General features: G+C 43.9%; 1 protein-coding gene across 1 annotated transcript in view; it reads left to right on the top strand.

Moving 5' to 3' along the window:
- The window catches only part of LOC136555172 (calpain-13-like), a 49,766-nt gene extending 38,822 nt beyond the window's left edge, over positions 1-10,944 (top strand). The window contains exons 17-21 of the mRNA XM_066547767.1: positions 437-515; positions 3,299-3,415; positions 6,461-6,516; positions 7,704-7,749; positions 10,077-10,944. Of these exons, the coding sequence (XP_066403864.1) occupies positions 437-515; positions 3,299-3,415; positions 6,461-6,516; positions 7,704-7,730 (279 nt within the window). The 3' untranslated portion in view covers positions 7,731-7,749; positions 10,077-10,944. The remainder of the gene's footprint in view (positions 1-436; positions 516-3,298; positions 3,416-6,460; positions 6,517-7,703; positions 7,750-10,076) is intronic.
- The last annotated feature ends 1,493 nt before the right edge of the window (positions 10,945-12,437 follow it).

Below are 12,437 nucleotides of genomic sequence, written 5' to 3'. Positions count from 1 at the left end.
CCACCTAAATTCTTGAGGGCAGGCATGGCAGCTTCTCTGTGTCAGGTCCTTCTCCCTCAGCCTTGGTGCAGGACAGGAGGGTTTCCTCAAGACTCAGCTTTGGGCGGGCTCCAATTTGTTCCCTTCCTCTTGAGATGCTCTGAGACCACCAATTTCCCCATCTAGATAGGGGTGCTCTTCCCACGGACAGTGCCTCACATGTGCTGGGGTGTGTTAGGAAAGAAAAAAGGCTTCTGCCCACCCCAAACTGTGGGATTTCTTACACAGTAACATTCTGTCAGAGCCTTCTGAAAGTGGGTCTCCCTTGTCACAGCCACCCCATCTCACCTGCTGAACTTCTTTGCAGCGTGTTTATTAAGGGGGGAGAGCTGGTTGTGGTTGTAAGTGTGGGGAATGGTGGTAAGAGCTTGAAATCTTCCTTTGCACTGTGTTTTAGGAGATCTTCTTCAAGGAAGACAGGAACCATTCTGGATTTCTTGATGTTGCTGAACTGGAGAATGCCATACAGGCAGCAGGTACACCCAGAGGGGCTGAGCAGCTCCCCTTGCTTTCCCTGGGGAAGGGAAAGGGAAAGGGAAAGGAAAAAGAAAAGATTTTTGGGGAGAAAGTGGCTTGGATTTCCCAGAGATGCCAGTTAGATCAGAGCTCTGCTGAGGGGTCTGTGCTGGGGAACCAGCAGAAGGATGCAGAGAAGTGAATGCAGCACTGGCCAGACCTGCTTCCAGGCCATGGATGGAACACCCAGCAGGGGAGGAAAGGAGAGAGGGGGAGTGGATTCTTGCACTTGCCTCAGTCCCTGCAGTTCCTCTTCAGGGCAGTGACTGAGTCTAGAAGGGAAAGGCACAGCGACAGGCATTTATTTAGTTTGCACTGACCTCTGTTGGCTACCGAGTGCTGAAACTCTCAGTGAGTGCACGCGAGTGAAGCATTTCTTTCAGCTGAGTGGTCTCAAAGGAGACTTTGTGCACGCAGTACATCTCTGGCACAGCCATCCCCTTTGAATTGTGCACTAGAGCAGCTCCCATTTGGCTTCTGGAGCTCAGAGGGGTGCTGTCCCGGGAGGAAACTGGTACAGGATTGCTGGAAGACATCAGCTGAGCAGACACATATATAATTTTATTTTTTTTGCTGCTGAGAGCCGGGCAAAGCTCTGTCAGAGCTGCACCTGCACTTCTCAGACAGGTGATCAGCACTGATCACAGCTTCACTGATCACTGATGTGCCAAATGTCAAAGGAGAAGTTGCCATTCTGTGAGAAAGATGCTAAAGTGTAAAACTGGGAGGAAAATTGTGCGTGGAAAAGTCCTGCCAGCCAAAACAATGCAGCAGTTTGAAGGCATAAAAAGGCACTGTTAAGTGGCAAATTCTCAATACGTGTTTGACTACAAGTAGTTCTGAGTGGGGAAGAAAATTACAAGCTTATTCTTGCTGCCCTCTGAGCCAGACATCTGCATTTGAATCTGGCTTGGCAATGGGATGATCCCTGTCCTGGCTTTTGAGCAGGAACTCCAGAAGGGTTTTGGGAGTTTGGTGCTATCTCTGGGAATGGTATTAATGTATCTAAATCCACCTCCTAGCCAGCTGTTCCCTGAAGTGTTCAGTGCTTTCCCCAACAAAACACTGCAGTGTGTGCTTAATTTTCACTGTTTTCCTAATGCTTCCAATAATAATAATGGATCAGAATAAAGCAGGCCAGCTGCATTAACAGCAGTGCTGCCCTGAAATGCAGCAGCGTTGGCCTGATGTATTTACAAACTCCTCTTTGGCAACAGCAAATGATTCAAAATAATTTTTATAAATAGGGAAACATAAAGTCATTATGTAATTAATATCTTGGCCAAAACCAGAGGGAGGAATCCAGCAGATAAAAGGTTTGGGAAGTAGCCTTACAAATCAGCTGAAAAGTCTTGGGAACAGAGAGGACTGGCAAAACTTCAGTTTTGTTGATGAGGTTGATTGAGAGATGTTGCCAAGTGAACAGATTTCAGAGCAAGTGTATCCCAGACTGACCAGGCCAAATCCTTGGTGTTTTACTAGTGTAAGACTTGACTGTAGCATCCCATAAGTAATATTTACTGGAACCTGCTCTCTGGAGAGAGCTTGATTGAATTCCTACTGTCTTCAAAAGCTTAAAAATAGAATTCATTGCTCACTGCTACAGTGGTTCTAACCCGACTCAAAGAAGACAATTAATGAGATTAATTTTTAATTACTATCTTTATCTCATTTGAGAAGAATATAAAATCATGTTTACCTTAATTTGAAATGTATCTTAAGCCCAAATGTATTTCCATTCTTTAATTATTCAGCATAATGTACCTGCTTCCTGCTGGAGACCTCCAACTAGGCTCATGCAACCAGAGTTTGTCAGTAGTGGTACTAAACCACTTCCATCGGCTCCCTCTCTCCCTACACAGGTGTAGAGAAGCCATTTCTTTTATTTCTGCTTTTTCAACTAATTTAGCTCCATGATGAGTTCATTTAAAACTGAAAAGTTCAGAGCTGGTTGAAAAAGCAGGAAAGTTACTTCACATCCAGCTGAGCTACTAAAACCTGGAGTGAGCAAATGAGACTTTTCTGAAGTCTCAGAGAAGGCATTAAACCAAAGCTATCAGTCCAGCTCTCTGCAGAAAATTTCCCTTTTGTTTTGCAAATCAGCTTTTAGTGCAAAATATATTTAAATCATTCCTCTCATATAGCCAGCACATTTAGGGTAGTTTTATTTAACTAATAAAAGAATCATTCTAAAAAGCAATTTTTGTTCATTCAATTGAATACCGATTTCCATCCAAACAGACTGCGACACAAATACTGAATAATCAGCTAATAAAAAAGAAATGCACCCTTCACCATTTTCTAATAGAAGAGAAAATGTAAAAATTAAGAATCCTAGGCATGCTATGCAGCATAATAGCCTGAGCATGCAGCAATGCAGCATCTGCCTCTTTAGCAGAAAGAGCCGGTGGTATTGGAAATGCTACACTCAGACTTTTACAGCTATGAGCCAAAGAAAATCACCCTTTCTTATAGCAAATAAAAGCTAGAAAGGCAAAGCAAGATAACACAAGATTAGTTAGCTCAGTGTTTGCAGCTTGCTGGCTTAAGCCACAATGGGAGTCAGTGAGTGAGGCAACTTTGGTTTTCCATTACCCTACCCCAACTCTTGGGCACGATGTGGGGGGAAAGCTGTCCAGGGGAGGGCCTGTACGCCAGGGGAGGGGGCTGAGGGTGTTGTTGGCAGGGTGCAGGAGGCCATCAGAGCCGCTCCATCCCCTGCCAGCGTGTTTCCCCCCGGCAGGTCTGTCCACGGACGCGCAGCTGCTGCGGCTGCTGACGCTGCGCTACGGCGACGGCAACGGCAGGGTTGGCTTCCACGACTTCGTGTGCTGCATGCTGCGCCTCGACACCATGAGCCGTGAGTGCCAGCCCTGCCAGGGCCCCTGGCAGCAGGGCAGCCTGCACAGCCAGCCTCAGAGAGGGACAAGGGACACGACACAAGGTGTAATCGTACCGGTCCAACAGCGTGGCTTCAAGTGACGCAGCTGCCCCGAGCCCACGTGTGGCCCAGGCAGCTCTTTGGGCAGCCTGCTTGCCAGGAGCTGGATTTATCTCCTGTGCACTGGTGCAGAAAACCAGGTGACCCCAACTCTGGGAATGATTGGCACCTGACTCCATTGATTCAGAATGCTGAGCAATTGCTTTATGAAAACTATACTATGTTACAGAATCACAGAATAATGAGGCTGGAAGAGACCTCTGAGATCATCGAGTCCAACCTTTGCCCTAACACCTCAACCAGGCTATAGCACCAAGTGCCATGTCCAGTCTTTTTTTAAATACATCCAGAGATGGTGATTCTACCACCTCCCTGGGAAGAGCATTCCAGTACTTTATTATTCTTTGGGTGAAAAATTACTTCCTAATATCCAACCTATACCTTCCCTGACATAGCTTGAGACTGTGTCCTCTGGTTCTGTCAGTTGCTGCCCAGTTACATTACAACTACATTAAAGAGACACTGTGCTACAAAGAATGCTAAAGAAAACTCGTGACTGTCTGAGACAGCCAGGACACAGCTTTGAGCCAATTGGCCAAGGAAACAAAAAAATCCTCAGCAGAATCCAATTGACAAATCACTTCAGGTAAAAAATCTTCCTAACATGTTCCACATGTGCAAAAACAACAGGAGCAGCAAGTAGAGATAAGAATTGTTTTGCTCTTCTTCTCTCTGTGCTTCTCCAGGAAAAAAAAAATCCTGAGAGGGAAAATTATGTCTCTCTCTGTTCAGAGAATGTGAATGCCACACACTGGAGCAACCAGCTGCTAGAGAGTAGCTCAGTGTTCAGTAAAGTTGTCTCAGTTTTTTGGTAAGGAGGAAGTCCAGTATCCTCTGTGGATAAACAAACCCATTCCCCATGTTGCATCCAGCTATTGCCTGGTACTTGCAAGGAGGGAGTGCCTGTAAATGAGCTTTTGCCTGAATGGAAATGAAATTGTGTTTTACAAAATCGTAATTTTTGCTACTCTAATAATAAGCATTTTGATGGAAATATTGGTAGTTAAAGCCAGCAGCTGTGACCCCTGTGCTAGAACACTGCTACAGCAATTTATTCCATCTTTGGAATGAGCTGGGTTTCAACAGTGCATAGAAAGGAGCATTCATTTCCTCCCATGTGTTTGTAGCACTGATGTTTAATGGGCCAGCAGTGGTCAGCAGATCTGCTTGGATGCCACTGCTGAAAATCCCATTTCAAGGGAGTACAGCACAGGCAGCTCTGAAAGCGTTGTAAAATCAGAGCGTGTCCCGATTTTAATGCTTTCATTAAAAAAAAAAAAAAAAGAAGAAGCTTGTAAACACCCATTTTTTGTGATTATACATGTCACTTGCTGTAGATGAAAGTTTTTATGCCTAAATTAGTGCCATAGGATTTTTTTTTGTTTAAAAAAATCCTTTTACATTTTAAGAGCCACTGTAAAGACAAATCCTTTGCATCCATGTGGAAAGGAGTATCTAAAAGTTTCATTGCTGTCTGTAATGAGAATCTTAAAATGCTTTCCACTCTTTCAGTTACCACTTTACAGAGGGTTTAATGTGGAATACATTTCTCAAACTTTTTAGATCGTGGTGAATAAGTTTGTTACAGGAGAGGATAAAGGTGCCGAGTGGGAATAAAAGGCAGTCAACCTTTATGATGATGTGGATGCAGCGGGGAAGATAAAATCTGTCCCATTAAATCATTATTCATCCTTTCAAGATAGCCAGAGATGAGACCCAAACGAAAAGCAGCATCTCCTTTGCAAATTCTATTTAACTGGAGTTAATGAAGCAGTAAAGAAGCACTTACCTCTGCCCAGAGGAGGTAATTTCAGCGCTGCCACTTTTTCCTAAAAAGACTGCTGGGTGCAAGCCCAGCCCTGCATTGGCAGCCTTGTCAAGGCACTGGGCACAACACGAGGATTTCCTTGTTCTGTGCCTTTCTTCAGAGCAGTGCAGGCTGGATGTGCCACCTTTCCTCCCTGCTTTGGGCCACACAGGTGGCTCTGGTGGCCTCCTAAGGGGCAGATGAGCAATGAGCCCTTGTGCCCTGTTCCTACCCTCTCCCAGCAGCCTTTTTGCTAAGGCTGGTCACGTTTCAAAGCACCTGTAATCTTACAAAGTCTTTTCCATGCAGGGTGGGAAATTCCAGGCTCCCAGAGAAATGTGTCGTTCAAGGATAGACAGACTTAAATTTGTTTCAACTTTTTATTACTGTTATAAGAGCATATTTCTAGGAGAAAAGTAATTTCAAAATAAATAAAAACCCTCAAAATACTGTGTTTTGAGTTTATCCAAATACTTGGGCTTGAAGACTTCTCCTAGACATACTGCAATATAAATATGCACATAGAATAACAATATTTGAATGGATTTAAATTTCCTGATGGCAAAGTGTTCTGCCAAAAAAAAAAACTTTCAGCAATGTTAATTTCAAACTCTAGCTGAATAACAGCAGCATCTGCATTTATATTCCCTGCAAAAAGCTTGCAAGGCATAATAATGACTTCAAGAGAACCACTTTCTTTAGGGCACACTGTGATCACTCACTGCCAGGGAGGATGGAAAAGGACCAACAGAGAGTTTCCCTGTGGGAAGATGTGTTTCATTAGTTCACCATCCTCCTGTCACTCTTCAGGCAGGAAAACAATTGAAACAAATTATGAGAGGAGATGAAGGCAGCCACATTGAGCACTGCCTGTCCCTACACTTCTGCCAAATTCTGGCCCCAAAATTGGGATGCCTTCCCAGGCTGTGATCCGAGGGCCAAGGCAGAAGGGGTACCCAGCACAGGAATGAGAGGTGGCAAGGCAGAGCATCCCAGCACAGGGACTGCAGCTCTGCTCCTCAGCTGCCACAGCCTTATGTCTGCATTGCATTCGTGCTTCTTTCTCATGAAATAAGGTTTTTTTGTTCTGCCCCTAGATGCATTCCAAAACTTAGCAGAGGGCGGATCACAAATTTTGATGACAGCGATGGAGGTAAGAATGCTCTTCTCTTCTCTTCTCTTCTCTTCTCTTCTCTTCTCTTCTCTTCTCTTCTCTTCTCTTCTCTCTTCTCTTCTCTTCTCTTCTCTTCTCTTCTCTTCTCTTCTCTTCTCTTCTCTTCTCTTCTCTTCTCTTCTCTTCTCTTCTCTTCTCTTCTCTTCTCTTCTCTTCTCTTCTCTTCTCTTCCTCCTCCAAAGTGGGAGCTCATTTTATCAGAAGGGTGAAGTTAAAGATGATGTGTGATGTGTGTTGCTAGGTTTCTGTCCCAGCAAATAGTGGTGGAGGCTTTGCCTGCCTGGAAGTGCCTCCTGTGTGGGAGGTGTTTCCCTCCAGGGGTTCCCTGGCCCCACTGGAGCACAGCTCCATCCATCCCTGGCCAAGGCATGGAGTCTTCCCTTGCTGACACCAGCCTGTCATTGCAGGAAACATTGCTCAAAGTGACTTTGAGAAAGTGACAAAAAAAAATAAAATAAAAAAATCCATGCCCTCATTTCTTACTGCCCCATCTGTTAATCCTGAATTGCAAAACATCTTGGTTTTAAGAAAGAAACAGCAGACAAATGCTTGCTGCTGCTGTTTGTCTTAAAAGCACAGCCTGAAGGATAGCTCAGTGAGTGGGGATACATCAGGCTTTTTATCAGCTAGTCTGAAGCAAAAATCCTGCTGTGCTCCATAGTGATATGCCTGAGTACTGCATTTTATCAGTCTGGGGACTGTTATTTGACAACCCAGTGTTTAAAAAGATTTTTTAAAAGAGCATTTTACAATCTCACCAGCTCCTGTTTATACTCTGTGGCTAGTGCAGAGCCTCATTGTTTTAATTTTTTGCACAGTTTGCAAGCAGAGGACCTGGACCTATTTTATAGGGTAGTCTGTAGGACAGCCAGGTTCCCAGAAGTTGCTATCTCTTTCACTTGCAATCAGGCAGGTGCCACACTTTCCCAGCAATTGCTCCTGCTGCAGCTGCTGCAATAATTTATCATGGAAAACAACATATGGGAAGAGTTTCTGGGTCTGAATTGTAATAAGGGAAAGAGGCAGTTCCAAAATCCCTCAAGTATCCTGTGCAGTACAAAAGGACTACAGTCATTGGGTCACCCCTGAAGGTCCTGAGACAAGTCTGAAGATTTGGTGTATACCATTTCTGTCTAAATGCACCTTTTCTTCTCCTTTTTTCCCAGTTTCTGACCCTCGTCATGTACACCTAGAGAGATGCCAGAGGTCATGGTAAGAAATCTCCTCAGTGCTGACAAGAGAGGGTGGGGCCCTTGCAGGAAGCCCAGCCTGCAGTTATGGGGGGTTTTGAGAGAATAAGCTGTGAGAGGAAGAGGGAAGGAGGTGAGACCTGCAGCATGAGAAGGGCTGTAAAGGGAATTGGACTTTGGGCTGGTTTTTTTCTGGGGAATTGCTGATGACCTTTCCAGTCAAGCAGACCACCAATGGCTCAGCTAGAAACTTGCCCCCACCTAAGATAATAGATGAGAGAGCATAACTTATTTTTTTGAGTTCTGAGGGGTGCAATTACCTCTGCATATTTTACACAGCAGCAAATGTATAGTCAAATAGAGGGTGGGCATACAAAGTAACTTAGATTTCTTGGTCTGTCTGATTTCACATTTTTAACAGAATTACGTGGTTTGGTTTACATTTGGGAGTACATTACATGAACTCCCTTGTGCTTCTTTTGATGTTTGCTGCCTTCATGTCAGGCCTAGAGAGAGACTTTTTTTTTCCTCTGGATCTCCCAGTTTTGCTGCTTGGTTCTCCTGAAAGACTTTGCCTTTTCCTGCAGAATTCGTGCTGTTTATAGATCCGAGAGCCATCTCGGCCATGGTGCTTCTGCCAGGCCTCTGTGATGCAGCTGTTCCAGCTGCAGTGTCAAAGTGTTAGTGCTGGTCCCAAACATTTGTCACTGAGGAGAAAGCAGGAAGGAAACCCTTAGTAAAATGTGCAGTGGAGGGGCAGCTGACCCCAGGAATTTGTGGAGCATCCTTGGGCAAATCAGACACTTTCCTGATCAGCCTGGACCAAAAATGGAGCAAAAACCTCAAAGCCATGACATTCTTTGAAATCCATTAGCTGCATCCAGCTAATCCTTCCTACAGACAGGAATTACAATAGCAAATAATACAGGAACAGCATCTCTGGTGTCTCACATCCTGTTTCTGAGGGCAGTTTGCATTGGATGCCAGCTTTGCTGAGAAGCTGGAAAGGGAAATGTGTAACTGGGGTGTAAATTACACTCCCCCAGGGAGAAAGCATGGTAGGTTCAGAGCCAAGGCAGGGATGGTTCCCATGTCTATCACCTCGACTCCAGGACAACATTTGGGCCCTGCTGCTCTTCTCTCTTGGCTCCTGGTTCCATCCAGTGTGTCCAGCTGTGGCAGGAGCTGGGCTTCAGCACTCAGCACTGGGATAGCGGAACAGGACGACCCCTGTGGCAGGGAGAAATGATGAGGAGGACTCCATCTTATCAGAAGGCTAATTAATTACTTTATTATACTATATTATTATACTATTAGTCTATTATTCTATATTACTACTAATATATACTATATTATTCGATTATTATACTATATAATTATTAATTACTTTATTTTACTATATTATTCTATACCACATTACATTATATTACATTACATCTAAACTGAATCTACCAAGCACCCAACTGCACTCCCCTGCACAGCATCTCACGACTGTCAGTGACAGACCCAACACACACCTGGATTCCATTGGTCAGTGAATCAAAACACTCACACCAGAATCCATTCACCAATTCCCTCCAGGTAAACAATCTTCCACATTGCATTCCACTTGTGGGCAACACAGGAGCAGTAAATGAGATAAGAATTGGGTTTTTTTCTTTCTCTGAGGTTCAGAGAATGTGAAACCCAGAAATATTCCTGGGAAGAATTGTGCCTTGCTTTTCTCTGTGAAGAGAAATGTGGGGACACTGTGATGCCTTCACCCCTGAGCTCTGCCTGCAAACAGTTGTTTGTTTGAAAGCCTGCCCTTTGCATTCAGAGCTGTGGACAGTGCAAACCTGCATGCTGGTGTGTGGAAACAGAATATGCACAACACTGCACCCAGCATTTGCACTGCAGACTGTCATTAGGTAAATATGAGAAGGACCTCACCTTTGGAGATGAAGTTGCTTAAATTATTACTTGCAAATTATATTCATAGTCTATTTAGTAATCTTTTTTTTTCCCCATGAATGATTCATAAACTGATCATAACTTCTGGGAATATATAATTAATCATAATTTTCACTTACTGGTTTGGAATGAAATCCTGCCTGCAGGGTGTTTGTAAGCAGCTCACTTGAGCAATTTAGCAGACACTTGCAGCTGGAGCCTGGGCAGTCGTGGCACAGGACCCTCAGAGGATCAGAACTGTTAAAACTGGAGCTTAACAAACTGTGATTGATGTGGGAAAACACACTTGGCACGCTCTGAAAAAATTCTCTTGGCAAAAATATTCCAATTAGAGATTCCCAAAGGCTGACCTGAAGCTGGCTGTGTTCTGAGTGAGTCCCTTTACCTCTGTTTCAGGTGTCTTTTCTTCCTCCTCAGCAGAGCACTGTCCAAGGCCATCCCATACAAAAGCCATCCACAGAGTTCTTGAAAAACCACAGTGAAGGAGTGAAGCCAGGGGTCCTCATGCTTGGTGGTACTCCAGGCTGCTGGGATGAAGAGTCCTTTCCAGGCAAACTGGAGGTGCCTTGGAGAGGGAAGAATTGCTAATGAAAGTACTCCATGGGCAAGCTGGAAGTACTTAAAGGTCTGGGCAAGCTGGAAGTGTTGACTGTGATCTCCTCTCATCTTCCTGTAAATGGCACAGAAGTCAGGAACAGCTCCATTAACTCCACTATGAAAAAAGAACAGAGCCATGCCTGTCATGTGAAAGGAGTGTATAAGATGTAGGTTACAAAAACAATTAAGAGACAGTTTTATTTTAATTATTTCTTCATTTTCTTCTGTGCCATTTATAAGTGCCAGAAAATGACTGAAGAAATTAGTCCTAATTCATAAATAATACCAGAATCTTTTTGGTTTTCTTTATACTTTTTATTAATAAATTAGGGGAAAAAAAGTCTTATGCATTTTTGAGTTCATCAACTATAGGGATTCCATTTTATTTGCTACAGAGATGGGGTGGCATATTAGAGATATAGAACAAACTGTTCAGTGCTTTTTTCTGACTTCCAGAATCTATATTGGGACTGTTTGGGAGTAGAAAAGTTTATCTGAACTGCATTCTCTTCCTCTGTCCTGATGTCTTTAAAAATGTAGGGCTTCTTCAGACATAATTCCTGCTCAGAAATTTCACTTAAACCTGCAAAATAACTGTAACCTTTCTGTACCCACACATGAACTTCACTTTCATACTTTTTTATCATGGCATTAACAGCAAATTTAGTGATCTATTCCACTCAGATATTAAAAAAAAAAAAAATTATGAAGACTCTATTTGTGAAAATGCCAGAAAAGAAGGATGTCAATGGATGAAAGAAATCCCAGGTTACCATGGCAATATAATTCACACCATGCCTCACCCAGACCCTCTGCACAGGTTTCCATTGAGGCATCCACACATTAGCAACAGATTTACCCATTTGCCAGGGAGATGTTGCACACTGGAGCAACAACTACATCACCAGGTAAAGATGAAACCCAGATTTTTGTTACCATGAGGACACTCTGTGCTGTGTCACTGCCTCTTTCACAGCTTGGAGAGCATTACTCATGTAGGTACATCCTGGGCAAGAGAGCCCACTGAACCCACTCTTCCACTGAAAACTGGAGCAAGGGGAAATCAGTAAAGTTAGACTATTTTAATATTTTTTCCAGTAATTTTTGAACAAACTGATTCCTTCTCCACAGCAAGACTTACACATCCCACCTGAAATCGTTAATCACTAATTAAGCCCTCTGCAAATGTTGGCAAAGGGAGGAGATAAAAAGGGGGCCATGAAAAAATAAATATGCTTTGCTAAAAAGGTTTATTAGTAGAATCATTTCAGAGAAAGGTTTGTGTAGCTTAGCTTGGGATAATTAAAAAACCTTCAATTACTTCTGGATGACTTCCACCACACAGTTCAGTGGTGCTCAAGATGGCTCAGACCTGCTGGGAAAAAGCTCTTTGTAGCTACAGAGAAGTCATCTCTGTTCAAGTTGCAAAATTCAGTTCAAGTCAACTGCTTTTAAATACTTAAATTCTTCTTGTGTGAAAGTCTCATCTGTAAAAACACCAAGCCATTAAGATTAATCTTAAAAATCTTAATTTGCAGCCCGTGTATTACTTCTCCTTTTGTTGAGATGCATAATTGCCTTTCTGTGGAAGGCAATTCTGCCTGTCAGGAGACAAAGATCCTTGTCTCACAACTCAGCCTGGCCACAGACTGAAATGTCTCCTCTTCACTGAAAAGCAGGCACAGACAGCAGGCACCCCTGGTGAGAAACATCACCTATGCATGAGCTGTCTCCCTGCGAGCAGCTGCTGGGGCTGATGCTCTGGGCAGTGTCCCCAGGCACAGAGGGCACCTCCAGCTCCATCCCACCAGCCTTTCACCCCGCTGTGTGTGGCTCTGCACCCCCAGGGACCAAGCCATGGCCCCTCTGGCTTTGCAGGCTGGTGCCTGCAGGCTGATCCTGCGCTGGGGCAGAGTAATAACTCACTGCTGTCAAACCGAGCATGGCTGCCTGTCTATGGCATTGGAAGAATTGGTATTCCACTTGATTTATACCTCCAACCGAGCTAATTAAGCAACAATTCAGGAGGAATCCATCATTGTGACAGACTTGTTGATTAACCATCCCACAAACAAAGTCAAGGGTGTTTGGTAGCCTGAAGAAAAAAAGGGTCAATAAGGGAGAAAAGCAATGATTTGGCCATAATACAGTGGTGATACT

This window comes from Molothrus aeneus, chromosome 3 (genome assembly GCF_037042795.1).
Source record: "Molothrus aeneus isolate 106 chromosome 3, BPBGC_Maene_1.0, whole genome shotgun sequence".
NCBI classification, from domain to species: Eukaryota; Metazoa; Chordata; class Aves; order Passeriformes; family Icteridae; genus Molothrus; species Molothrus aeneus.
This window is presented reverse-complemented; position numbering and strand designations above follow the sequence as displayed.